The sequence below is a fragment of the Ahaetulla prasina genome, chromosome 2, assembly GCF_028640845.1.
Source record: "Ahaetulla prasina isolate Xishuangbanna chromosome 2, ASM2864084v1, whole genome shotgun sequence".
Classification (NCBI taxonomy): domain Eukaryota; kingdom Metazoa; phylum Chordata; class Lepidosauria; order Squamata; family Colubridae; genus Ahaetulla; species Ahaetulla prasina.
Window position 1 is genome coordinate 54,046,382 of NC_080540.1, and position 27,450 is coordinate 54,073,831.

Sequence of the window (27,450 nt, forward strand, 5' to 3'; positions counted from 1 at the left end):
ATATTTGCATGAGCTCTTAAATTGCAAGCAGATGGAAAAAGGCTCCTCCTGTTATCTCTGTTCAAACACTTAGTTTGCAACTGCTGTTCAGTGGCCAAGGAAATGGACACCAAACAGATATCATACCCAAAATCTCAATATTTATAATGGATGGTGTTTTTACTCCCTCCCGCATATTAAACTGTTTAATGATTACAAATGCTCTCCTCCCACTTTTTGTGAGTGCCGTTAACCCATGCCATGAGCACATTGCTCACCTGTACACCTATGTATGTGACTTTTAATGAAGAAAAGTGGGAAGCCAACATTAAAAAAAACCTAAAACTGTCCTTTCTCTTTCCCACTCACATTTAAATCCTTTGTTGTTGATAGCTTTTACATGAAGAAGCCACAGGAAAAACAGGAAAATCTAGTTTCCGCCCTAAAATTCTCAAAGATTGACTAGGACATGAGGAAGCGAAAGGCTCAACCTTTCTTACTCTTTTGTGCTTTCCACCAAGCAGAGTATGAAACATACTCATATTTCACTAATATGAAACAGAGTTGTTTGCGGGGGGTGTTTAAATAATTTAATGTCTAGTCCTTTTTCATATTTTACACAGGAAACTGCAAATGTTTTCTGGGCTGAAAACAAAATAGAACTTTTATGAGAATTCAAGATTACAACAGTGGGATACTGCTTCATAGGTGGAAGCACCATGTTTCCTAAAGATTACCTATTCAGAATCGTCTTTTTCTGGGTATTTCATTATAGATTTTCTAGATGTGAATCAGCTGAGAAGATAAAGGTAGGAAAATAGCGCAGGCAGGCGGGTGGGCCCATCTGATCATCAGGGTAAATCGGTTTGCTCCAAGATGATCGTCGGAGCTACCGGTTCGTCCAAACCAGACCGAACTGGTAGAATCCCACCCCTGTGTGTATGTGCATATATGTATACATGCCAAGAGGCCACTTTCTGTCAAAAAAGACCTGAATCTAAAATCCATTACATAAATATGGCTTGCTATCAAATAAGATAAGTGACCTGTCACTACTCCAGAGATAAGATATTACCAAGTCATTACTCCAAAACAATATGAGCATTACAATCAAAGGAATAAAGATGCTGTGGATGAAAACTATCAACATTTGCATGGTCACACATATCTATCCCTGTTACAGAATATACAGTATACTATGGGGAAAAAAGGTCCTTCAATTTACATGAAAAGAATCGATCCCTAGTCAAAATGAATGATTTAAATCAAGCCAGTCATTTTTTTTTCATTTATCATCATTCACTGAGTTGTTGAAAATAAATACAATGCTCATCACATTTCGGCAAGCAAGCTAGGACAACTTAAAATTGGGAGAAGCACTCCATAAATATATCTTTTAGGCTCCATCAGATCTGGAAAAATTCTGTTGTTAACTCTCAGAAGGGTTGCATTTCCCCATTGGAGACTTATCACAATCTGAGGGTCCTTTTAGCCTCTCAATTCCTGCTCATAAAGCAGGTGGAAGCTGTGGGCAGAATGTTTTGCACAAGGGCATCTGGAGCGCCAGTTGTGGGGTTCCTGCACTGGGAGGACCTTCAGAAATTCATTCGTACCCTGTTTGCCTCATATTTGGATTACAGTAATGCACTCCTCATGAGACTGTTTTGAAGACCATCCAGAAGTTACAGCTAGTCCAGAACACAGCAGAACAGCAATGAGGAATGAACTGTATTAGACACATATAAGCTTGCTGCTTTTTCACTGGTTGATAATTAATTTCAGTGTGGCATGTACCTTTAAAGCCCTTCATGGGGCAGGCTATTGGAAGGACCACTTATCTCCAGTGGTCTCTGCCCATCCTGTTTGGTCCAGCAGACTGGATGTACTCCCATTGATTAAAGAACGTCATCTTTCAGGATGCAGGAAGTATGCCTTCTCAGTTGCAATTCCTGCCCTCTGGAATTGATGTGGCTCCCACCCTTAAGTCATTTAGGAAATTATCAAAAACCTAGTTATTCTTCTTGAGGACTTAGAGATAGGGTTATTGTGGCACACACAAACCCCCACCCTTTCCCCCATTTGTTTTGTTTTATTTGGAGATGATCTGTTTTGGTATTTTTGCTTCAATTTTTATCTATTTTTTTAAAAGTAAGCCACCCAGAATAATTGAGGAGTTGCGCATCCTGTAACCTAAATAAACAAATACATAAATAAAATATGAAAACACCATCAGTCGAAGGACAACTTGTTTGACCGTGAGCATGACAGTTTCTTTGCAATTAATTTCAGGGCCTTTTTGTTTTTTCTATAAAAGGATAATGTTAAGAAGAGAAAGGCAGTAATTGTGGTACAGAAATATTTTCATTGCAAAGATCCAAATTTTTTCCTAGTTTGTAGCTTTAGTTCTCAAATGTACTCTGCCATAAACCTTTCCTAAGAAAATTTACTACTCCGCTAGGGAGGACTTGAGTTTTATGTAGCAACAAACCACAACCACTAGAGGACAAGTGCCCTTTGTCATGATAGTTTTACATGACCACTACAACAAGGAAATCAGTGTTGCTTTTAAACAATATAAAGAAGTTGAGAGACAGGTTTATACCTCCCTGAGCCACACCATCAACAGAAAAGAAAATGCTGTTTGAGTATACCAGCTCAGGGTAACTAATGAAAAGCCCTAGGCCTGAAAATAAATCATGTCTTTCAGGCAAAAGTTTTTATAACAAATGCCCCAGCTTTTGAAATATGAGGCCTTCTGACCCATCAGCAACCCAACCCTGAAAGCCAAATAATAATAGTAATAATAAAACCCCAGACCTGAATCATAAATCCAAAGTCAGCCAGTAGAACTTCCTAACTACTACGGTATGCAGTTCTGGTTTGACCCGTGCATTACACAGGATGTTATTCCACTTAGAACAGTAACATAATGCAATCACTGTACTATTAGAGACGGGTATCTCTAGCAAAAACAGCGTTATGGTATCATAAAACAGGTTGTGCTTTATGGTTGTTGAAGGAAAAGCAACCCAGGAGATTCTACCAGTAACAGAACGCCGATTGTGAAAGAGGGGAAAAAAATTCTTGTTAGGTAACAAGAGCTGAAGTATGGTCAATTATGGAATTATCCAAGGAATAGCTAATCGTGTTTTTTTTCCTATTATTTCTGCTCAACCTACCAAGGTCATGGTCATTCTCCTGGGCCCCTTTATTCAACAATATCACCTTGTTGGATCCAGAAGCATACCTTATCTGTGGCAGTGCCTGCCTCATGGAACAGAATTCTCCTATAAAGATCCTGGTAGCCTTTCATAAGACACTGAAGACCATGCAGAGTCACTAGGAGTCAGGCAGCATATAAATTTTATATACATTTAATTGATGATGAAGATGAAGATGAAGATGAAGATGATGACGACGACGACAACAACAACAACAACAACAACATCGACCTGGCTGTTCCTCAGGAGTTTAAGCAAACTCTATTGTTGATATTATTTTATGATCGGAGGTTATCATTTACCTTAGGCTAAATAAGTCATTGTTTTTAATTTTTAGGGTTTTAATACACCATTGAGAGTTACTAGTGTGGGATGGGCAGCCATATAAATTATTTGAGTAAATAAAAAATAAATTATTAATTGGACTATTTTCAGAAACAGACAAAAGAAGCCTGTTTAAATAATAGAAATAATGGATTATATGAATTAAAATGGATATGGTTCTCAACACAGTTTCCCATGAGCAACTCAACTACGCTTACCAAATTCCCTGTCCGCACCTTACTTTTTATATTTCCTTTGAGTGTGTATGTATGTGTGCTTTCTTAATTCCAAGAATGTCTTTGGCTTTATATGATCCCGTTTTTGCAAAAGCATATAATCTCCCCTCAAAATTCCAAACATCAGGTCCAACATGGTTAGAGATCCCTGAAATAAAATATGGATTCTCAAGGTCAGGAACAACTGCCCAAATTAAATATAAAATCATCATCATCATCTTAGTCATTGTCTATCCACTGGAGGATGAAGGCCTCTTTCGCATGTTTCCAACATATACTGAGCTTTCTTTTGCCAATTGGGCCTGCAATACTTGCTGATGTCATCAATCCATCTGGCTTTAGATCTCTTTCATGGACGCTTTTTATCACGTGGGATCCATTCTATGACTGCCTTGGTCCATCTGCCATCAGTTCTTCTTGTTATGTGACCAGCCCATTTCCATTTCAATTCTAATACAGACCACTATTTCACAGCTCTTTATCAGAACTAAATGGACCATTTTTTTCCTCCGAGTCATCATTATTTTACTTCAATAAATCTTTTGAAGATTTTTGCTAGAAATATTTTGTAACAGAAACATCAATGGAAAATTTATAGCTCGTTTTACCCTACTGGAAGTATGAATCCCTACAAGATCACACTTCATTAGATTGAACTCAAATATTTAATCTCTGGAAGTATGGCTTGAAAGTTCAATCTACTTATATTCTATAAACTAAGGGTGTCAAATTCACATATTGCGACTTTTTCCCCCTTCGCTAAACTGGGTGTGGGCATGACTGGCACGTGACGATTCCAGCCTGCGGGCCAGGAGTTTAACAGCCCTGCTATAAACCATTCTTATATGTTACATTCTTCCTCTTTTGTAAAATTATAGGAATCGGGAAATGATTGTTCTATATTGTTATACCAGTGCTAATGAGAAGAGCTAGGGGCTATCGATTAACTAGCTGCCATGATAAGGACAAGACAAGAATTATCATATATTCCCAAGCCCTTATCACAAGATTCATAACTTTGGATGATTGGATGCCTTCTCCATACATAACAGATCAGCAATGGAAGAGACAGGCAGTAACCATTATCCAAAGGCTGACAAAGGCAATTTTATGCCCTTACTTATTAAATATATTCAATTATACTTATTTTTAAACAAGAGGGGGGAAAAATCACCTTTAAGTCTTATTTTATTGTACTTCTGACATACAGCTATTAAAATTAGGCTGGAATGGACGTCTCCCAAGTAATTTCAGACTTCTACCATTAAGCTTTGGTTCGCAACAAAGCCTCATACGATACCATGATCTTGCTGTTAGTATTTAGGTCATTCTGCACTCAGTTTCTAGATCTTTTTAGTTTGGTTTAGTACTAACAATAGTATGAAGGATACTTTTTTTCTAGTCTAGTCATTCATGTCACATCTCAATTAGGCAGTCATTTGCTTACAATAGGCAGTCATTTGCTTACAATAGCAATAGCACTTAGACTTATATACCAATTCACAGTGCTTTTACAGTCCTCTCTAAGCGGTTTTACAGAGTCAGAATATTGCCCCCAACAATCTGGGTCCTCATTTTATCGACCTCGGAAGAATGGAAGGCTGAGTCAACCTTGAGCCTAGTGAGATTTGAACTGCCAAATTGCAGTCAGCCAGCAGTCAGCAGAAATAGCCTGCAGTACTACATTTTAACCATTGTGCCACCATGGCACCATACATTTGGTGACCGTTTGAATGACTTATGACCGGTTTTCACACTGACTATAACTTGTTGCTGGCAATCCTTATGATTTATATTGATATATTGATCATCAATTGTGTTGTAAATGTTGTACCTTGATGAACGTATCTTTTCTTTTATGTACACTGAGAGCATATGCACCAAGACAAATTCCTTGTGTGTCCAATCACACTTGGCCAATAAAATTCTATTCTATTCTATTCTATTATGACCATTGCAGCAACCCCATGGTTATGTGATCAAAATTTGGATGCTTGGCAACTGGCTCATATTTCATTGCTAAGTAAGACAATTCTTAATTGAGTTTTGCCCCATTTTGTGACCTTTCGTGCCATAGTTGTTAAGTGAATCACTGCAGTTCTTATGTTAGTAGCCTAGTTGTTAAGTGAATCTGTCTCCCCCATTAACTTTGCTTGTCAGGAGGTCGCAAAAGGTGATCACATGACCCCACGACATTGTTACCCTCATAAATATAAGCCAGTTGCCAAGTGTCTAAATTTTGATCACATGACCATGGGGTTGCTGCAATGGTCGTAAGTGTGAAAACCGGTCATAAATCATTCAAACGGTCACCAAATGAATGGTGCCATGGTGGTAATTTAAGTATATTTTCCCTGCGTAAAAGAATCTTACACAATTCATTCACGTTTATATTCCCAAGAACAAAAGCAGATGATGGATCTTCCAACTATCACGAAATTAGAAGCAATTCTTATATGAATCAATTAGGGACATATTTATATCTTTCACTATTTATGGTAACTGTTTTTATTTACACAGTGAAAATACCCATTTGCAATGGAAAAATTCAGCATCTATTACCATTTCTGCCTCCTAAGATGTCACACCTGTTAATAACTCAAAGGAGGAAATTCAAAGTGACATTTTTGAAACCAAATGTTACTCCAATTTACAATCAGCAAAAATTTCAACAGCTGCAAAACAATTAGAACTGTTTCTAATCTTTAAGGAGCCAACCATTTCATAGCACATATTATTAAAACGGATTTGAGCACAACCTCTGCAAATTGGATAAAATCCTGGAAAATTTATTTCAAGAAATAATCTTCCATTAACTGAAGCAAGGACAGAGGCCTCATTCAGGTAATCATTTTGAAGTGGCAGGTGACTTCCATCCGCTACAATTTTCACATGATATACTAATCCTGTTTGTGTGTTGCATTCTTATTAAGCTAGTTCGGATTAATCATCCTGGCTTAAAATACAGTGGACAGATCATTACAACTACATGGGGTATAATTACAAATTAAAAAAGGCTAATTGTTCCCAGAATGTAGTAATTGATAAAATTATCCCTTTTTACACAATCAAGACTTTTTTGTCATAGGTATCTACTTTGGAAGCTTATGGTTTGAAAGATGGTAAAGCCTGCCCTCATTAACCAGCATTCGGACCTGCTGACATTTTAATGTCAAGCAGTAATGCCATGATATCAGATATGTGCTTTCTTTTCTTGAATGCTACCCAAATATAACAAAAACCTTTGTCTAACGTTTAGTGTGCATTTGCAGTTATGATGGTGATGAAAAAATAACTCTGCAAACAATTCTGGAATTTAAAACCTTTGCGTGTCTATAAAGCAAAGGAAGGCTGAAGTAAGATCATAAGCACAGCCATGATTTCACTTACCAACGGCTTCACTTAACGACTGATTTGCTAGTCCCAATTGTTAAACTAGGACATGGGTGTCAAACTTGCCGTGTCACATTGCCAATGTCAGTGTTCCAGAAAACCCCCTCCTGCAGAAAAGACTCCAAAGCAAACATCTTTCAAAGTTCTTTTACTAGCATAGGTAAACTGGCACAACTGGGGAAACTCCGAATCTGGGAATCCGGGTTTTTCCTCAGTAAGACAAACTCCAAAATCACCAGCCCCTTGACACCTCTGCCGATCACATGCTCCAATCGCCAACCGTCCTATCTCGAGACATCATTCCGGCCACTTCTTCTCCAGATGTAGGCTTGGCCTGACTTTGACCAGGAGGAAGAATGTTATTACATCTAATGGCCCCTTCTACCAAATCCCCCCTCCTACTTTCCCACATGGGAAAGTGGCAGCGCGGAAGCCTCTGGCCTAGTATGGCTTCCAAAGCTGACAGCCGTCACATGACGTTTCACATTTCTCCCATTCGCAGAGCTGGGGTGGCCATGGCCTGCATGTGACGCATCTGGCCTGCAGGCCACCAGTTTGACACCCCTGAACTAGAAGTATCTGTAATATGAATAGGAAAGCAAAGACTTGGAGTAACGCAAACTTGATTAAGGGAAAGAAAGGCTAAGTTTGTCAGTGTAAGGTACTATTTATATCTGGATAAATTTCTCCAATAAGAGCTTATTCCAACAAGAACCAAGCCTTCAGTTCAGTGGTGGGTTTCTACTGGTTTGCCCCAGTTTGGAAGAACCAGTAGCGGCAGTGGCGGGAGGCTCTGCCCACCCGCCCAGACATCATCACAGAAGATTCTGCGCATGCGCAATCACAGTTCCGAACCAGTAGCTAAGGTATGTGAAAACCACTACTGCTTCAGTTGTGCCTTTAACTCATTATTTCCAGAGACATGGGAACTCTACTAATATCTCAAGAGAGATATTGTGAACATAATCTCAGATGCAGGTGCAAAAATGAATAATGTGGCTTGGGAAGTGACTGAGGCATGAGTAATCCTGAATTAAGCTACCTAATCCAGGAACAGGTACAATTGATGCAGTTCAAACTGAAGACACTTCTTGGATGAGAAGTGAAACATTTTCAAAGAAAAACCAAGAAAGCTCAAGTGCTTTTTGGAAAAGCACCTTTGGGACAACCCTGTCTGAGGAAATGCTGCCTCATCCAGAGTTAACAATGCAAAATGTCCGGATCCAAGAGTCTCCAAAACCCACAGCTACTCAAATTTTATTGGGGTAGAGCTGAATTCTGTTATTGCCTATCTTAGAACCTCAATGCTTTCAGGTACTGAGAAAGAACCTTGACAGCATCGATTGGATGACCTGGAGAGAGGTATACAACTGAATATCATCATTATATTGATGATACTTCACCTGTACTAATGACTTCATCCAATCACTGGTGATATTCAGCCGGTTCTATCCGGTTCGGGTTGAACTGATAGCGGTGGCTGCAGGAAGCTCCGCCCACCCACCCAGACATCATCACATCCCATTTTTGATGCTTTGTGCATGCGTGCACGTTCATATTTGCGAAACGGTAGTGAAGGTAAGTGAATACAATCCCTGCACCCAATGTTAAAAATAGGAATGGGGAGAGACTCAAGTTTTTGAGGCATCATTGAGGCACCCTGTAAAACACAGACCTAAGCCTACATCTTTTACCAACAACAACTGGAACCAACCTCAGAAGAAGGAAGAGAATCTTCATGAAACTGGGCTCCTCACTCCTATCCTCCTATACTAATCCGGGCTACCATGATTGATCAGCTGCCAAAAGTTAAAGGAATTCCAAGATGGAGCTACCATTTCCATCACAAACCTCCAGAGATCAACTACAAGGAAGATCAATGCCATCTCAGGAGTATAATTGGACCTGGAAAATGTTTAATAATCCATTTCCTCCTGGGCCCATTTTGAAATCTTCCAGGGCAGTTAGATCCAGCGATTGCATTTTAACAGCAGACAAACCAACCACTGCTTCCTGTAAAGGAGTCAGAACTGTTTCTTCTCGCAAGGAAATATTTCCCACCAAGAAAATCCCCAAATGGGGGAGACCTGGATCTAAAACATGGTCTTCAGATTAATAGGTTAGAACTCTGTCCAGGTTCGGGGCACAACAGCTTCTCATTCAGCTCCATAACTCCAAGTAAATCGAAATGTCTTTATCCAACAGATACACTACCTAGAAAAGTTCCCATAGAGAATCTGCAGTGGTCCCCATCAGTGATGGGTTGCAACTGGTGTTACCACCTGTTTGCTTTGTGCACGCACTTTGCAAGCGATTGGCATGCACCTGCTTGCTTTGCTGGCACGCATGTTAAACTTGCGGTTTGCGCAAGCGCGTTGAATTCCAGAACAGCTGAGGCATGGCAATCCGCTCTGCCGCACCTTTCAGCTGGGCTAAAAATGAAGGAATAAAGGTAGGTATAGCGCAGGGGAAGGTGAGCGGGTCCAGCTGACGGTCGAAGCGAACTGGTTCTGCTACCAGCTCTCCCAAACCGAGGAAAACAGGTAGGAACCCATCCCTGGTCCCCATGGTCTCTACCTACCCAGGAGTTTCCCGCAATAGACTCCCAACAATAAGAGCAGAGAAATAAGGACCCTAAGATAAACGTATTGAATAAACCCTTTCTCCATGAAGTGGGCTGAGGGGGAGCTACAGAGAACTCCAAGGCTAACTGGCTACAATTGAACTCAAAATTTCTGTTACTAAGCATGAGAGTTGTTGAAGTGAATTTTGCCCCATTTTACCATCTTTCTTGCCACCGTTGTTAAGTGAATCACTGCAGTTGACTTTGCTCATCAGAAGTCACATGACCCCAGGACGCTGCAGTCATCATAAATACATGCAATTTGCCGCGCCTTTAAATTCTGATCACGTGACCATGTGGATGCTGCAATGATCGTAAGCGTGAAAAACAGTCATACGTCACTTTTTTCAGGGCCATTATAACTTCGAACAGTCACTAAACGAATGGTTGTAAGTTGAGGACTACCTGTAAAGACGTTATCTCCTAACACCCAATCACATTCCTACTGCCTCAAAACAAAAAAGGAAATCTAGCATGTGACACACACACACACTGTATCAAATAATTGGTATTTTGACTCAGGTCTGTGAAGGCCATCATCTCCCAAGCTGCCTCTAATTCCCATTCCAGAGGATTTAAAGCCCCCCAAACTGTTAGGCATAAATTTAGCCACAACACCAAGCAGCTTAAGTAGGAAAGAACCTGAGCTGCTTCAGTTTCATTTCTCCAGATTGACCTAATAAAAGTCAGTTATTTAATATAGCACTGCATTATGTTCCTCTCAGGATTGCCATAAGTTTGTCTGCCTCCTAACAAAGCTAAGTAAATGGAATGGGTATTAGTCAACCTAAGGCATGACAGTTTGCACACTTTATACCCATCCAGAATAGGATCTCTTGCATTCACCTTCCTAACTTTTGAGTTTAACTTGCCCAGATAAATGCAGGCAACTCTGAAGCTCTGGCAAAAGTAACCAATACTATTACAATTTGTTGCTGTTTTAACCATTCAGTCATGTCTGACTCTTGGTGACGTTATAGTCAAGTACTCTTCAGGCTACCCTGTCAAGGATATCTTCTTTTAGTTGTTGTATTTTCATCCTTGTTGTTGTGACCCAGGGCCAAGTAGGTAGTAATAAACTTAGTCCATAGAAAAACAAACAAACTTTATTCAAACAACTGAGAATTACTTCATTCCCAGCGTTGTTCAACTCAAAGTAAAACAAATGCCTCCCAACACAAATTCCTCAGTTGTCTGGCAAACCTTGATCCAATTAGGCAAACTGCCAAAGGCCCTTCCTGGCAAACATCCAGAAGCCACAAAAACAAAGACGTAGACAAAGCAGAAGATGAAGCAGAAGACGAAGCAGAAGACGCAGCTACCAACGTTGTTTTCTGGCAAAGTTCAAATGCCGGTGCTGGTCTGTTTTAAGCCTTATGGGAGGGGCCAACCATCTCTTGGCCCTTGTCCTTTTTGCTTGAGCTGCTCTTGCCTTCTGGCAGCTCTTCTCATGCGTACATTAGGAACAGGCTCCTCCTGTTCCTCTCCCTCACTACAATCAGTCTCTGGAGGCTTTGGAGTCCACACCTCAATTCCCGATGGCCCTGGTCTCACCTCAGCCTCATCGGTGTCCGACTCCGTTGCCAGTTCTGTAGGCTGCTGACGGACCACAACACTTGTATCAGTTTTGATGTTATCAAACCAGCGTGTTCTTTGCTTGCGCCTTCTTCTCATTCCACTAACCATTTCTAGCATCATTGACTTCTCCAATGAATTTATACGCACAACAGGGCCAAAGTAAATCAGACATAGTCTTGTGATTTTAGCTTCTAATGATGTGTCTAATTTTATACGATTCAGCACCTCTCTGTTGATTGCTCTGGCTGCCTATGGTAAATCTACTATTACAACAGAATATAGATTATTACAAAACTGAGAAGGAGAAATCAGTAAGTGATAGCTTATTATAATTTTCGCTGTCACTTATTTTTTCCCATGTTAATATGGATATGTCAACACCAGCAAATCCTTGTCTACTTGCAAACAGGTGAACAGTTGGGAAATTTTATACATTTTAGGAGTCCTGAATAGAAACATAAGTTCTTTAAAAAAAGCAATTGCTACCAACCTGCCTTCTATTGAGGACCTGTATACTGCATAAGTCAAAAAGAGGGCTGTGAAAATATTTACAGATCCCTCACATCCTGGACATAAACTGTTTCAATTCCTACCCTCAAAACGACACTATAGAGCACTGCACACCAGAACAATTAGACACAAGAACAGTTTTTCCCCAAATGCCATCACTCTGCTAAACGAATAGAATAGAATAGAATAGAATAGAATAGAATAGAATAGAATAGAATAGAATAGAATAGAATAGAATAGAATAGAATAGAATAGAATTTTTTATTGGCCAAGTGTTATTGGACACACTAGAAATTTGTCTTGGTGCATATGTTCTCTGTGTACATAAAAGAAAAGATACATTCATCAACAATTCTAAGGTACAACACTTAATGATAGTCATAGGGTACAATAATTCCTTCAACTCTGTCAAACTATTTACTAAGTCTGCACTACTATTAATCTTCTCATCGTTCCCATCACCCATCTCCTTCCACTTATGACTGTATGACTGTAACTTTGTTGCTTGTATCCTTACGATTTATATTGATATTGTTTCCTGATTGCTTATTTGTACCGTATGACTATCATTAAGTGCTGTACCATATGATTCTTGATGAACATATATTTTGTTTTATGTACACTGAGAGTGTATGCACCAAAACAAATTCCTTGGGTGTCCAATCACATTTGACCAATAAAACATTATATTCTATTCTAATAGAACAAGACATGTCCAGGCAGATTTCCTTATTAGTAGGCAAAGAGTAGAGAATTCAGCCTTCAAAGCTTAATTCTTCTCTCCCCAGCATCATTTTGTTCAATCTAGTCCCTCTATTCTCACCCATAACCTTCAAAGAAAAGGTCCCATCGGCATTCATTCTTATTCTTCCATATATATGATATGCAAGCACAAAATTGAATTGGCTTTACCCTTCTTTTGCCAGAGAAGGTATTGTAAACAATGCATTTACCTTTTTAAAAAGCCGAATAACATCCTCACTTATCTGGGAAAGTCTGACAATGACATTATTCATGAAGATATCATTCAGCGTGGCATGGTCTCTGCTCTCTCTTCGGGTCTGTGTCAACACTAGATACCAGCAGTTCACAGGAGAAAGGAGGTGTTGATCCTTCCTATAAGCAGAGAGGAAGGAAAAGTGAGAAAAAGGTTGTTTTTTTTTAAAAAAAAAACCTCAGTCCATACATGAGGGCATTTTTTTAAAATCTCAATAGTCAGGATGTTTGGTGTATATATTTTGCTTTCACAAACTTTGCCAAAAGAACCTTAATTCATCCTTTTGGTGAATTGTGCTTTTTTTTCTGGATGGCTGCTTCAGCCTATTACAGATCATTCGCCAATACAATGTTACAATTCATAATTGAAAAAGAAAGTACAGAATAATAAAATCAAGTTGGTATTTAGGACTGGACAATAATTGTGCTCTTTGACAGTAGCAATCCAATCTTATAGACACTTATTTGAGGGTAACTCCCGTATTTTTTTCCAAGCACAATTCATTTCCTACATCCGTACGAAGTTTTAATGACTGAGGAATTTATATTATTGTAGTCTAGGTGGTCCTTCGATTTGCAACCACAAGTGAGCTCAGAATTTTCATCGTAGGTCATTGCTATCATTAAGTGAGTAATCCGGAGGCCTGATTCAATTTTACAACCCATTTTTACAATGGTTGTTAAGCAAATCACATAGTTGTTAAGCAAACAAACCCAGAGTATCCAATGGCGGTATCTGGCAAAAAAAAAATCACAAATCACAGTCATGCTGCAACCAGTGATAAAGGCAAGCCAGTTGTTAAGTGCCTGAAATGCATCATGTGACTGCAGGAGTGGGGTAGCTATCATAACTTCAAGGATGGGTTATAAGTAACTTTTTTTTTAAGTCCATTGTAACTTCTAACCATCATCAAGCTACCAGTCATTAAGTGAGGATTGTCTCTAACTAGAAGGGTCAGAAAAAAATTCTGCTACAAGATTGAATTATGTAACATGTCCTTTTCAAAAACCTCATTTCAGACATATTTTATTTATTTATTTATTTATTTATTTAATCGCATTTTTATACCGCCCTATCTCCCAAGGGACTCAGGGCGGTTTACAGCCTAATAAAAACATACATAGAGATACAAAATAAAACACCAATTAAAAAACTTATTAAATAAGGCCGAATATTAAAAATTACAATAAGATAATAAAACCCCGTTAAAACCAAATTTAAAATTTAAAATTCTAGTCCAGTCCTGCGCAAATAAATAGATGTGTCTTAAGCTCGCGGCGAAAGGTTCGAAGGTCAGGAAGTTGGCGAAGTCCTGGGGGAAGTTCGTTCCAGAGGGTGGGGGCTGCCACAGAAAAGGCCCTTCCCCTGGGTGTCGCCAGCCAGCACTGCCTGGCTGATGGCACCCTGAGGAGTCCCTCCCTGTGAGAGCGCACGGGTCGGTGGGAGGCAATCAGCAATCCACATAAAGTACTCTTTACTTGGAAAAGGAATATGCCACATCATAAATCTCTACATTTCATCACACAGTACAATATAATAGTAATAATGTTTTCAAAATGTAAGACAACTAATTTACCATGATACAGCCTGTTGAATAATGAGTTTTTTCTTGTTTTTGTGGACCACGTATGTACCCCAGTAGCAATGCATATGGCTTTCCTATTTTATCAACACAATTCCTTTTTGTGGAAGTCACGCTGAGAAACAATGGCTGCCACAAATCCTTGAAAATTAATAGCAGGGCATTATTATTTAATGAAGGAATGAGAATAAGTCACAAACAGCACTCTTATACTTTCTTCCCCTAAATATTGAAGAAGACACTTTGAAACTTGCTACAAATCTCTCTCCATTAACACTGCTTTTATTAACAAAATACCCTTAACATTTGAACACTGGAATTCAAATGTGATACTATGTTCTAAAGTACTGTGGATCGTTTGTGTTTTATGGAATTGCTTACAGGTAAGGGATGGGTTATAGAAAGAAGAGATGTTTGTGTCCTCAGAGGGGTCACAAACTTTTTTTTACTTGAGGGTGAAGGTTTGTTCTCCAAGCCTATGGGTTGGTTTTCGAACATTTCATTACCAGGATAGGTAACATCTTCAGCGGAGTTTAGGGAATGATGTCAGGGTCAATGTTTTTTGTTTATAAGAGCTTCAGGTATGGGTGTGTCAAGTGAGGGACTTCTGATGGGTCAGATATGAGTCATCTTTGAGAGTCTTGTGATAGGTTTTGTGATGGGGAGGTTATATCTGGGGAGGGTCATTGGGAGGCGAACTGCTGACTGGGGGACTTTGCGTTGGTTAGTTGAGGGTCAGTGCTGTCTCTGGTTGGCTGTGCAGTTGATTTGGATTCTGAGGAGTTCATAGACTGGTTGTAGGTCAATGTGTCTGTTGATGGAATTGCTTGTGGAGTGCCAGGCTTCGATGAATTCATGAGCAAGTGGTACCGGTATTTTTGTGTTACTCCAATCAAACTGGTGCTGTTTGGTGTGGGTGTGGGTAGAGATTAAGCATGGTGACATTTTACTGCCAGCTGGTGGATCGTGGCATTTGACTGCCAGCCTGTGTTTGTGGATCCTGGTGTTTAATTGATGTGAAGTTTGTCCCATGTAGAATTGGTTGCAATGGTAACAGTTGATTTTGTAGATTACATTGTTGTTGTCATCCTTCTCTATTTTGTCTTTGGTTCTGGATATTCGCCACTATTGTTTATACTTGTTGTGAAAGAAGACTGGAAGTTAGTTCTTTATATACTTCTTTTTATTTATTTTACCCTTTTCTTTTTTCTTTCTTTGCACTCTTTACTCTTATTTTACTTTCTTTTCTCTTTCCAAGTTCAGTTCTTATTAGTTTTTATTACTATTTTATTAAAATCATATGTAGTATCTTTAGGCTCACTCTTATTCTTGCCATATTTTACCATAAATCTTTTATGTTTTTTCCTAAAGCATCCATGCAATAACTGGCTATATAATTGTCACTGGCCTCACAGCATAGAGAGAGAATGTTTTCAAGTAATCAGTATAGGACAACTCCCTTAAATCAACCAACCAAACTGCGAGAAGTCACCCTCAGTTAAATTGTAAATTTATACAGGCATTTGTCTGCAACACAAGTACAGGTAGGCCTTGACTTACAACCACAACTGAGCCCCAATTTTTTTTTTATTCAAAAAGTTTTACAGAAAATTTTCCCCCCCTTTCCCCCCACTTCCCCTCCCCCCTCCCTTCACAACCCCGCTCCCCCCCCCAAACTTCCCAGAACGAGTACAAGGTATAGTTAGAAATAAAACAAACATATGCTAAAAAAAATTTGTCCCAACTTAATTATACCCCTACAATCATCAATTCCTAACTTCCCCCAAAAACAATCAAAAATAATACATCATAATCATTCAAAGGCAGTCTGATAACTCTTAGTCTGATATCTACATTGAGTATAGTCAATCCATTTTTTCCATTCCTTTAAGTATCTTTCTTGCGTATTGTCTTTCAAAAAGGCTGATATCTTCGCCATCTCAGCCAAATTGGCAACTTTCAATATCCATTCTTCTATTGTAGGTACTTCTTTTTTCTTCCAGTACTGTCCTATTAGTAATCTTGCTGCTGTTATTAGATTTAAAATCAATTTAGTCTCAATTACTCTACAGTCTGTAATAATTCCCAACAGAAAAAATTGCGGCAGAAACTTTATCTTCTTTTTCAAAACATTTTGTAAAATCCACCAAATTTTTATCCAAAAGGCCTTTATATCCTTACAAGTCCACCAAATATGAAAATATGTAGCGTCATCACAATTACATCTCCAACATTTTGCTTGCATATCTGGATACATACACGATAATTTCTTAGGATCTAAATGCCATCTATAAAACATTTTATAAAAATTTTCCCTCAAATTCTGTGCCTGCGTGAATTTAATATTTCTAACCCAATTTTTTTCCCAAGTTTCCAATAATATTGGCTCCTGAAAATTTTGTGCCCACTTTATCATACAGTCCTTTACCAAGTCCCTTTCAGAATCTATTTCAAGTAACACATTATACAATCTCTTTATATGCTCCTGAGATTGATTTCTAATTTGCTTTACCAATTTTCCCTCGTTCTGCTCTATACCAATTTTCTGATCTTCCTTCCATCTAGCACGTAGTTGCTCATATTGAAACCAAGTATAATTTTTCCCTTCTTCTTTTAGTACGTGCAAAGATTTTAATTGCAAATTACCTCTTTCAGTATACAAAAGATCTTTATATGTAATCATTTCCTGATTCTGTTCTATATTTATATTCTCTATTGTATGTCTAGGACTTGCCCACATAGGAACCTTATAATTTAGTTTATAAGAGTATTTTTTCCAAACACATGAAGAGCAGTTCTTAACACGTGATTTTTAAAGGCCTTATCCACTTTTTTGTCATAAATTAAATATGCATGCCATCCATATAGCAAGTCATAACCTTCTATATTCAAAATTCTTTCCTCCGTTAAATTAAACCAATCACTTATTGCAGAGAGAGCAGCTGCTTCATAGTATAATTTAAAATTGGGCATTTTTAAACCTCCCCTTTCCCGAGAATCTTGAATTATTTTCATTTTAACCCTAGCTTTTTTACCTTCCCATATAAATTTGTTAATTCCCTTCTGCCATTCCTCAAGATTCTTATCTTTCTTAATTATTGGTATCATCTGAAAGAGGAATAAAAATCTAGGTAAAACAGTCATTTTAATAGCAGCTTTTCTCCCCAGCAAAGATAATTGCAATTTTTTCCAAACAATCAACTCCTTCTGAACCTTTTGCCATAAAACCTCATAGTTATTCTTATACAATTTCACATTTGACGATGTAATATAAACCCCTAAGTATTTAGCCTTCTTTACAATTTCAAATCCTGTTATTTCCTCTAGTTTTTCTTTCTGTTGTCTGGCCATATTTTTTATTATCACTTTTGTCTTTTTCTGATTTACCTTAAACCCTGAGCCCAAAATTTTTGTTGCTAAGTGAAGGGTCGCTAAATCAGTTACACGTGTTTCATTTGGTGATCATTCAAAGTTACAACACACAACCGTTGCAGCATCCCCATACTCACACGATCAAAATTCAGACACTTGGCCAATGGCTCATATTTTTGACAGTTGCAGTGTCTCCTTTTGGGACTCTCTGACAAGCAAAGTCAATGGGGAAGCCAGATTTGAAGGCCTCTCAGAATGTTAAGAACTAATTTCTTGTTGGGTTCCCTTTATTTTCAAATAAGATAAACAAGCAGATTGTGTCTTATTATAGGAACACCAAGAATCCTCACATAATATGCTTTGTGTCGATCCTGTTAGCATACCTCATTTTTGGTGAACTACACTGCATATGTTTTGTTCATAGTATCCCATTGCAAAGACATCTGAACTTCTGGTTTTAGAGCACATAGATCTCTCTGCATACACTGTGCAATATCAGATATTTACCCACCCTTGGTGTAAATCAATTAAATACAGCGAAATATATTAGAAATTGCCGTAATCATTTAAATAATATTCCTAAATCTTGACCAATTTACTTTAAAATGGGCCATGTTAAGGTTTTGAAAATCCAGCTATTCAATCAGCTGAGGGACCTTGAAAGAATGTCTGAGAATAACTGAATTATTGAAAAGGTTTTGTGGTAAAAAGTAAATTAACTCAGAGACCAGATTTTCAGAAGCTGGCTTTATTTATCCCAGTGGGCCAGATCTGTGCTATAAAAATATAGAGGTCAACTAGATAGAATTTAGGAGATAATATAAACATTAACTCTTTGTTGCTATCTACTGGTTGTCCAGATGACTTCAACCCAGATCTGATAGTCATAATCTACAGACATGTAGGTCAGGATTGGCCTTCAAAGTTTATGCAAGGTGACCAATGCTGGAGTAAGTCTGGTGAATTCAAACTTAATCACCAGGGAAAGGAAAGATACAAATGATCAAGGGTGCTGAGAAATATTATTAATGTGTAAAGCAAATAAATGATTCAGCTTTGTTAAGCTCATATTCAGTTTTCCCTTTGAAACCATTATGTTCAATAATATATTACTTCTATTTAAAATTGATGAACCACTTTAGAAGCTTCAGCAGCAACAGCAGCAGCACAATTTATCCCATTCATTCTACTCTTTTGAGGCCTCTGAAAACAGGGAAAGTGTCATGAATTCACTACTACATCAGGGTTTTATCATAGAGAAGACACTCTTAAATAGCAAAATGGAGGAAGAGCTCTACCTTTGACCTCAGTAGCATGCTACAAAAATCAAAATGGTTTAGGAAACGAACTATATTCAATAAACTAGGGAAGTTTAGCCCTAATCTGCTTAATCCACAAGGTGTTCAACAGGCAAAGCAGGTATGAGTGAATTCCTCTTGAGGCCATGCTGCATAGTATCAAAGTTACAGAAAAATACAACAAAATGAATTTTAGATTTAAGCAGTAAACTAAAGGCTTCTTGAAGATTGTTGATCTATTCTGTACATAAGAATATAGTGCTGACTATAGGCAGAGCACATTCCTGTGGATTATGCATAAGAGCGTCCATTGTTGATTAGTTGGTTTGCTGTAATAGTTGCAATTGTAATGCTTAATTGTAATGCTAAGCAACCGTCAGCTATCCTTATGCGTGTAATTAAACTGAAGCTGATATTTTGTTTCCTCACTGGGAGATGACAAACTAATATTTTTCTATGTCTATTTCAGCAGGCTAAGAAGTAGGTAAAAGGCTATGTTTACAGGATATATATGTGTTTAGTATTTCCTAGATCACTTTCTTCACCAGGTTGATTGGGAATTCAAACCAACCTGGTGATAATTCAAATTCTCTTGGGAATTTGACTCTAGAGCACGGGTGTCAAACTCGATCATGTCGCAGGATGTATCATGATTTTTTTTGCCTTCACGGAGCCGGGGTGGGCGTGGCCTGCCCCTGGGGCCACCAGTTTGACACCCCTGCTGTAGAGGACACTAGACTTAGTTAAAATATTCTAATCATTCCCATCTATTAGCTGTAGTAAGAAAATACAAAGCAGAGAGGGGCACGACAGCATTTGGGAAGTTTTTTTCTTCAAAGTACCTTTCCCATGTACTCAAGGTAACAGGAATTCTGTACGACTAGACTGTGCTCAAAATACATCAATTCACTGAAATAACATTCTCAAAGCTAGCAAGCCTCATACAATATTCCTATTTAACTACTCCTACTATTTTCATCAAACATTATTTCTTTTAAAATAGCAGTCACAATCTTCAAGTGACCACTTCATTTTTTAAGATATTTTAAACTAACCTGGAAATATTTTAGAACCAGGCAACAGAACAGTAATTGTTGGAATAAACATAATAAACTTATTTGCAGCAGCAATGCAGAAGCTTCAATTAACCAGACTTCCTTTTAGCTCCTCCACTTTGAGTGTCACAAGGGAGGAAAGCACTTAGGCCTGTATACAAAGCCTAGATCATTAGCACAGCAGAGATGGATGGGGAAGAAACAGCCAATGGCAAGAGTATCCACATGAATTGTTCTGCTCTGTCATTGCCTTTCCTTTCTCTTCAGTAACAATATATCTGAGATAATATGATCTCAAGCAAAATGATGAAACTGATTTCTCATGTTCAAACACTTAGCCCCTTTAAGGACAATATACAGGAAAAAACCCAGCAGGACTGTCTTCTATTATGCTTTTAAAACACTGATTGATTCTCTTGTCCTCTCTTCCTTAAAGCAACAGATCTTTGTCCAGCCCCTTAGAACTGTTGCTCTTTGGAAGATTGTCTCTGAATCCAAACTATCTTCCTTTCACAAGCAATGAAGGTGGTGGTTAGAGAAACATATCAATATACAAATTGAATTGGTTAAACCAGCTTCAGAATAGGCCTGTGATTTAAACAGCACCAATAATTAACAATCAGAAAGAAGGAATAAAAACACTATTAACAGTGTGTTTATATTTACATTTCTTTTTTAAAACAGCAAAAAAAGATTCAAGATACAAACAATAGTTCAATGCCTTTTCCCTGTCCTTCAAACACATTAGTCTAGAAAAGCCAACACCCTCCAGCTGCTTTTGTTTGGGGACTTAGAAATAATTAGTTCAACATTTGCAGTATGTTCCAGGGGGCTTGCTCAATCCATTCACCAGATGTTGCTCTCAGCTCCATCTGGCTGCCAAAATGAATGGAAGAGCCACAATGAGTTGGCTTTGCTTTTTAACTGCAACAACAGTCACCAACTTCATGGGTCTCATAAGGATTTCAAGCCCATTAAGTTTTGGACCCTTCTTCTTTTCATCTTAGCTTCTCCTAACCTCATTATTAATGCCCTTAGAAAAGATATATACACAAATATGTTTTTTTCTTTCTCAAGCAAGAAAAATATGCTGTGTGCAAATAGAAAAAAAAGAAGCAAGAGGAGTTCTGAGGTTTAGGCAACTAGCTGGGACAATATAAATTATTATTCTTTAAAATAATGATTGTTTTAAACACCTGGATATCCCCCTGTCTTGTCAGATTTGACGGCTTTTCCAACTATAAATGACAACAATCATTAATCCTTTAATAAGTTAGTATAGACATTGCTCAGATAGGCAGCTTTGTGTACATTTTTATTTTAAAATAATGAATTGTTTAAGATTTAAGATTTAGTCTTGAATTTCTCATCACCCATAAATTCCAATCAAAACCATTTTGGCCCTCCCCTCAACATTATTTAGATAAGCACAAAAAACAGGTCTTTATGTTATTTCTGGGAATTTTACCAGATTTTATCTATATTTCAATCGTAGTAGTAGTAGTAATAATCAAAACAGCGGCAGCTCATCAGAAAAGGCTTATAGCTCATGTGGTTAAAAGCACTGAAATTTACATTATGTTATTACTTAAAAAGAGTTTTTATAAAATGATGTACTGTTGTTACATGGTTACAGACAAATGTTCTAGAACGTATAAAGGTACTTATGATTTATGTTGAAAATATGGACAGCATGAATGATCATTTTGTCATGCCTGGTGGACTTGTAAAAATGCTAGAAAGGATTCAAGTACTTAGAACAATATAACAAATTTTAAAGATAAACGTTTAATAGAAACTAAAACTTTTCTTGCTCAAATTAATGGACAGTCAATTTGAAAAAACCCAAGGAAGATTATTTTTTATATATGATTACTGTTGCAAGTTGTGGGGCGGGGGGGGCAGTGGCTCAGCAGTTAATATTTGCTGGAAAGCTGCTACTTGCTGGAAAGCTGGCAGTCGAGGTTCGAGTCCCAAGCTCCATGCGATGGGCGGTGAGCTCCTATCCTCACCCTGGCTTCTGCCAACCTAGCAGTTTGAAAGCATGCAAATGCCAGTAGATAAATAGGTACCACTACGGTGGCAAGGTAACAGTGCTTTGTGATGTCATGCTTGCTACATGACCATGGAAATGATTTCATATAGCGCTGGCTCATTGACCTTGAATCAGAGATCAGCACTGCTCCTTATGGTCGGCAATGACTAGCAGAATAAAATCCGCAGGGACTCCTTTACCTTTACTGCTACAAGAGTGATATATGCACAGAAATGGAACAATTGTGAAATACCTGCAGTGAAGGAATAGTTGGTAAAAACAACTGAACTAGCATAGATGACAAAATTGACTTGTTTGATTAGATAAAGATGAATGCCTACATTTATCAGTGACTGGAAACTTTTAGGGACATTTTTTCTGGAGGTGGGGGGAAGAAAAATAAACTTATGATTTAAGATTGAAGATTAAAAGGGGTATCTTATGGGGGGGAATTATAATGTAATCTTGGAGAAAGAAGGTAAAATATAAATGTATTTATAACAATTCACAAAATGGTCAGAAGATACTTCATAATCTTTTTCCCCCCTATATTTTTCCCTTACTATTCTCCTTTATTTTCTTTGTTTCTTTTCTAATGTTTGCATAGATATACTGTATACGATATATTGTGTATAGATTCTGAATATTACTAAGTTAGAATGTTGCCTTTAAAAGTTAGGTATTTGCTAAGTGCCAGTTTGGAGTACTGGAGAAAGTGCTGGCTAGAAACCAGGAGACTGTGAGTTCTAGTCCCACCTTGGGCACAAAATCTGACTGGGTAAATTTTGGACCTCTCAGCACAACTCACTTCACAGGGTTATTGTTATAGAGAATATAGGAGGCAGATATTGTTACCATGTTGAGTTGATAATTAAATAAAAAGACAGGATGAAAATTTAATAATATGCCCTTCTTAAATCTTCATTTTGACCAGAAAAGCAAATTAAGGATAACTCAGATGAAGAAGTTGCCAATCATTATCCTTTTTGGATTAAGCAGAGAATAACACCCCCCCCCTTATTAAGATCAATAATGAATTGAGCTAGGGAAATCAAATCCATCTCCAGATTAATTCCACTCACATATTTTTTTGTCAGCGTTCCATCCTGCAGTCATCTTCATTGTTTTATTCTTGGCATAGCTATGGTTCCAAATTGACAGTTTTCCACTAAGAATCTGCATTGCACTAAAATACTGTAAAGAGCCCAATTGGACACAACTGCCCCCTTGATGCCTCCTGTAGACAATACGGTCTGTTTGGAGTGACCTTGTCATGCTTATCCCGGGAATAGATAAACATCTAGGTTTTTCAGACTTGGATCCCTTATTCAGCATCTTCATGATTGAAGGCTCACAGACTAGCTTAGCTGATGATGTTACCTAGTCAGGTAATCAAATGTCTACAAGCAAACAACCAAGCTTGGAGACCAACAACGACCTCACAGTTCAACCATGAATTACAGACATTCTCTTTTATTAATATGTTTACTATATTATCAGCAGATGTCATTTCTTGGAAGAAAAACATGTGCCTCCAAGTTTCTTGTCTTTCTGGGTTTTTTCTTCTTTTTGATCTTTTGGCTTAGTCAAACAACAGTTTCATATGTTTATAATGCCCCAAATCAGACACCATCTCTCTTGCATCACACTACCATTATTTGGCAAATCTGTAGCCAGATTTCAAGAACATGACCTTGGAAGACTCTAGGAGGCACAGAAAAAGAGTGGGTGGAGGCCACATCCAACCAAGCACTACATTAGTTCCATTACACTGTTATTGTTCTTCAGTTTTCAGCAGGGTGATCTTGCTAGGCTCCAGAGTGTGCAAAGAAGTACTCAGGAGCAGAGAAAATGCATTATGGAAACTGTCGTGTCTTATCTTATATTTTCCAGTATCCAGTTTCTTCATAACCCTCTAACAATTGCCAGGAAGTCAGCAAACATTATTCTCATTAGTCAACAAACAAGCAAGGCATAAAAATGGTTTATTCTGTGCTCTTTCTGAAAGCTTGTATCTGTTGCTACCCTACTGGAAATGGAAAATATGTCTGCCTAGAGAAAGGGCAAAATTTCAATCATTTGAATATCTCTTTTGCAGTATGGCAGTATTTTTTCTCCTTAGCAAATTGAAAATGTGTGCCAGCAGGGACACAGCCAGCTGGGGAATTCTGGGAGTTGAAACCTACACATTGTCAAGTCCCCAAGGTTCAGAAATGTATTTTTTTAAATAACATGCATTATTACTTCCATATATTAGTTTTCACATTCAGGTATACCAATCTCAACACAACTGTGTAACTGTTATCATTTTACAGAGCACTGAATGAATTATAAAATCACAACCATCCTTGGCATCACAGCTATGTAGTCTTTCCTTTCATAAGAAACTAATACTTGGCATAAGTAAAAACTACAGTGCAGCTAGTCCTCAATTTACAACTGTTTGTTCAATGACCATTTGAGCTTACAATGGCATTGAATGAAGGAACTTATCCCTGTCCAAAGTTATGGCCACTGCAGTACCCCCACGATCACATGAACAAAATTTAGGTGCTTGGCAATCCACCTACCCTTAAAACTGACTTCAGGAATGTTATAGCATCCCACCTACCTATCACCTTCCCATGAAACTTCCCTGCAGACCCTGGGTCTGCTTCCCACCTGCTGGCTCCTGCATCCTCCTCCCCATTCCTGTCACAGCTCGGTAAATCTCCTTCAGGAAGCAGCCAGTACTCCTCTCGGGCTGCCTGTAAAGTGGAGGCTATGTCGTGCCATCCCGGAAGCGAGCACCATTTTGGAACAGCCACAATTCAATGTGGTTGTTCCCAAAATGGCAGCTGCTTTTGGGATGGTGCCACGCAGCCTCCATTGTGTAGAAGGCTGTACTTCCCAAAAAGATGAGTGACTTTAGCTAAGAAGTATACATTTCATAAATAATGACATGCTGATTTCCCTTATGTATTTTAGCATTGCACTGCTGTTCCAAAAGAGGCTTGGAAGCAATTAAATTTGGAATAACCAGGGTTGCATCATCAACTAACCAACGCAAAAAGGCATCTTTTCAGCAGGGAGGTAGACTAGAAGATCTCTAATGTCCCTTCCAACTCTGTTATCAGAGTAGCAATAATATGTACCAATGAATTAACAATAAAGAATGAATTAGATTTCAAAAAAAAAATTAACACAAACACATTCAGAGCAAAGCTGAACAAAATAGAGTTAAGGACTATTTCCTGAACATCACATAGTTGAAGGTTTGAAACTTGGGGTGGGTGCCATTGAAGTACAAGTTGGTTTGGACCAGCAAATAACCAATAATTGCATTTTAGGAAGACTGCTGGAAAGAAAACATAAAACTTCAACCAGTGAGCTGCAAAAGAATCCACAGTATGAATTTATTTTTTCTTATAACATGGACATGTAGAGTTCATTTGGAGTTCAGAATCTTAACGATAACATCAGAAAATGATACACACTAAAAAAAATTCAGTCACATTTTCCCAGAGCAGATACCAGATTAAAACTGGAAATCAAAGGGAATACCTAATAAAAGAATCCTGAAATACTAATGAAAAGGAAGAGAAAAGTGTCTATCTATTTATATTCCTAGACATTACTGTCTAGATTCTGTAAGATAAAACAACTTTGGAAAATAAAGTCATCTGCAATAAATATTATGCCAATTAATATAAACATACCGTATTTTTCAGAGTATAAGAAGCCCTTCTTTCCCCCTAAAAGAGGGTGGAAATGTTGGTGTGTCTTATACATCGAATACAGCCACCCTGCTTGTCCCATTTTTGCAAAAAATGGGCCCGTTTTTGTGAAAAACAGGGTGCGCAGAGGGTTTGGGAGGCTTGCAGAGTGCTGCTGGGGGCTGGGGAGGGCAAAAAACACCCCCGTTTTTGTGAAAAACAGACCTGTTTTTGCCAAATGCGTTTTTTTCTCACTTTATTTGCAGGCCACCCAAATCCTCTGTCCAGTTTTTGCAAAAATGGGTCCGTTTTTGTGAAAAACAGGGTGCGCAGAGGGTTTGGGAGGCTTGCAGAGTGCTGCTGGGGGCTGGGGAGGGCAAAAAACACCCCCGTTTTTGTGAAAAACAGACCTGTTTTTTGCCAAAATGGGGCGTTTTTTTCCTCCCCCGGCCCCACTCTGCAGGCCACCCAAATCCTCTGCGTGTCCAGTTTTTCGCAAAAATGGGCAAAAAAGAGGCCCGTTTTTGCAAAAAACAGAGTGCACAGAGGGTTTGGGAGGCCTGCAGAGTGGAGCTGGGGGCTGGGAAGGGCAAAAACTTTTTTTTTCTTACTTACCTCTTCGAAATCTTGGTGCGTCTTATACACCGGTGCATCTTATAGTCCGAAAAATATGGTACATTCAGAATCTTCACACAGAAATTTCAATGAAGGATTATATTAATATAAATATTTATGTAAGTTCAATTTGTGCAAACCGTATCCCCATAAAGTATCTAACACATCCTTCATCAAATGCAACCACGTTTCCTTACTTTGTCCTGTTGAAGACATCACAAAACAACAATACCAATGACTGGACCTTAACCTTTATTTCTTTCACCCAGCTATACAGACATTCCAATATTTTGATTTATTGAACAAAATATTCTTTTGTTCAATCTCCCATTTCTATCCCCAGCAATATTATAAAAGAGTCTGTCCTGTTGAGATAACAAGCAAGGGCACATTCTTAAGCAATCCTCTGGAACAGCCAAAATCAGTAAATACACTACACACTTACTTGAATTGATGGTGTTCTCTGGAACTACGAATCTTGGAAGAAAATCTTTCTGCTAATTTTTCCAGATTCCTGGAATATTCCAGTTCAATCTCAGCCTTTCTGCGGAAAAACTCCTGAAGATCTTGCAAAAGTTGTAATCGGGATTCAGACTGTTGTTCTAGGCATTTGAACTGCTCCACCAACTGGATACGAATTTCTGCAGGCATCAGAGAACAAAAAGAATGTATGAATACCCAGGAAAAGCAACAACATTGTATTCAATTTAGCTCATTTTATGCCAAAAACAGAGCAAAGCAATCAAGTCTGCAGTGTAGGAGTCATAGAAATGCAGGTAATGTTAAGTTCGGGAAGTAACGAGGCTGGAGACCAGGGTAGTGACAACAGCTCTTTAATATAGGGTGAACCCAGCAACAGGCTGGGGCCAAAACCTCTCCTTTTATACAGTTCTGCTGGAGGCTTCGTCCAATCAGCAACGTGCTGATTTCCCGCTCA

At 38.3% G+C, this 27,450-nt stretch overlaps 1 protein-coding gene across 2 annotated transcripts in view; it reads right to left on the reverse strand.

The window, feature by feature from the left end:
- SRGAP3 (SLIT-ROBO Rho GTPase activating protein 3) overlaps positions 1-27,164 on the reverse strand; it is a 105,342-nt gene extending 78,178 nt beyond the window's left edge. Inside the window, exons 1-2 of one of the 2 annotated variants that reach the window (XR_009153157.1) lie at positions 26,959-27,091; positions 12,818-12,980 (exon numbers count right to left, since the gene is read on the reverse strand). Coding sequence is in view for 1 of the 2 variants with exons in the window: in XM_058166536.1 (XP_058022519.1) it covers positions 12,818-12,980; positions 26,959-27,164 (369 nt within the window). In the remaining variant the exon portion in view is untranslated. Of the gene's footprint in view, positions 1-12,817; positions 12,981-26,958 lie in introns of both variants that reach the window. The other variant, XM_058166536.1, reaches the window with a different exon arrangement.
- Positions 27,165-27,450: the final 286 nt, after the last annotated feature.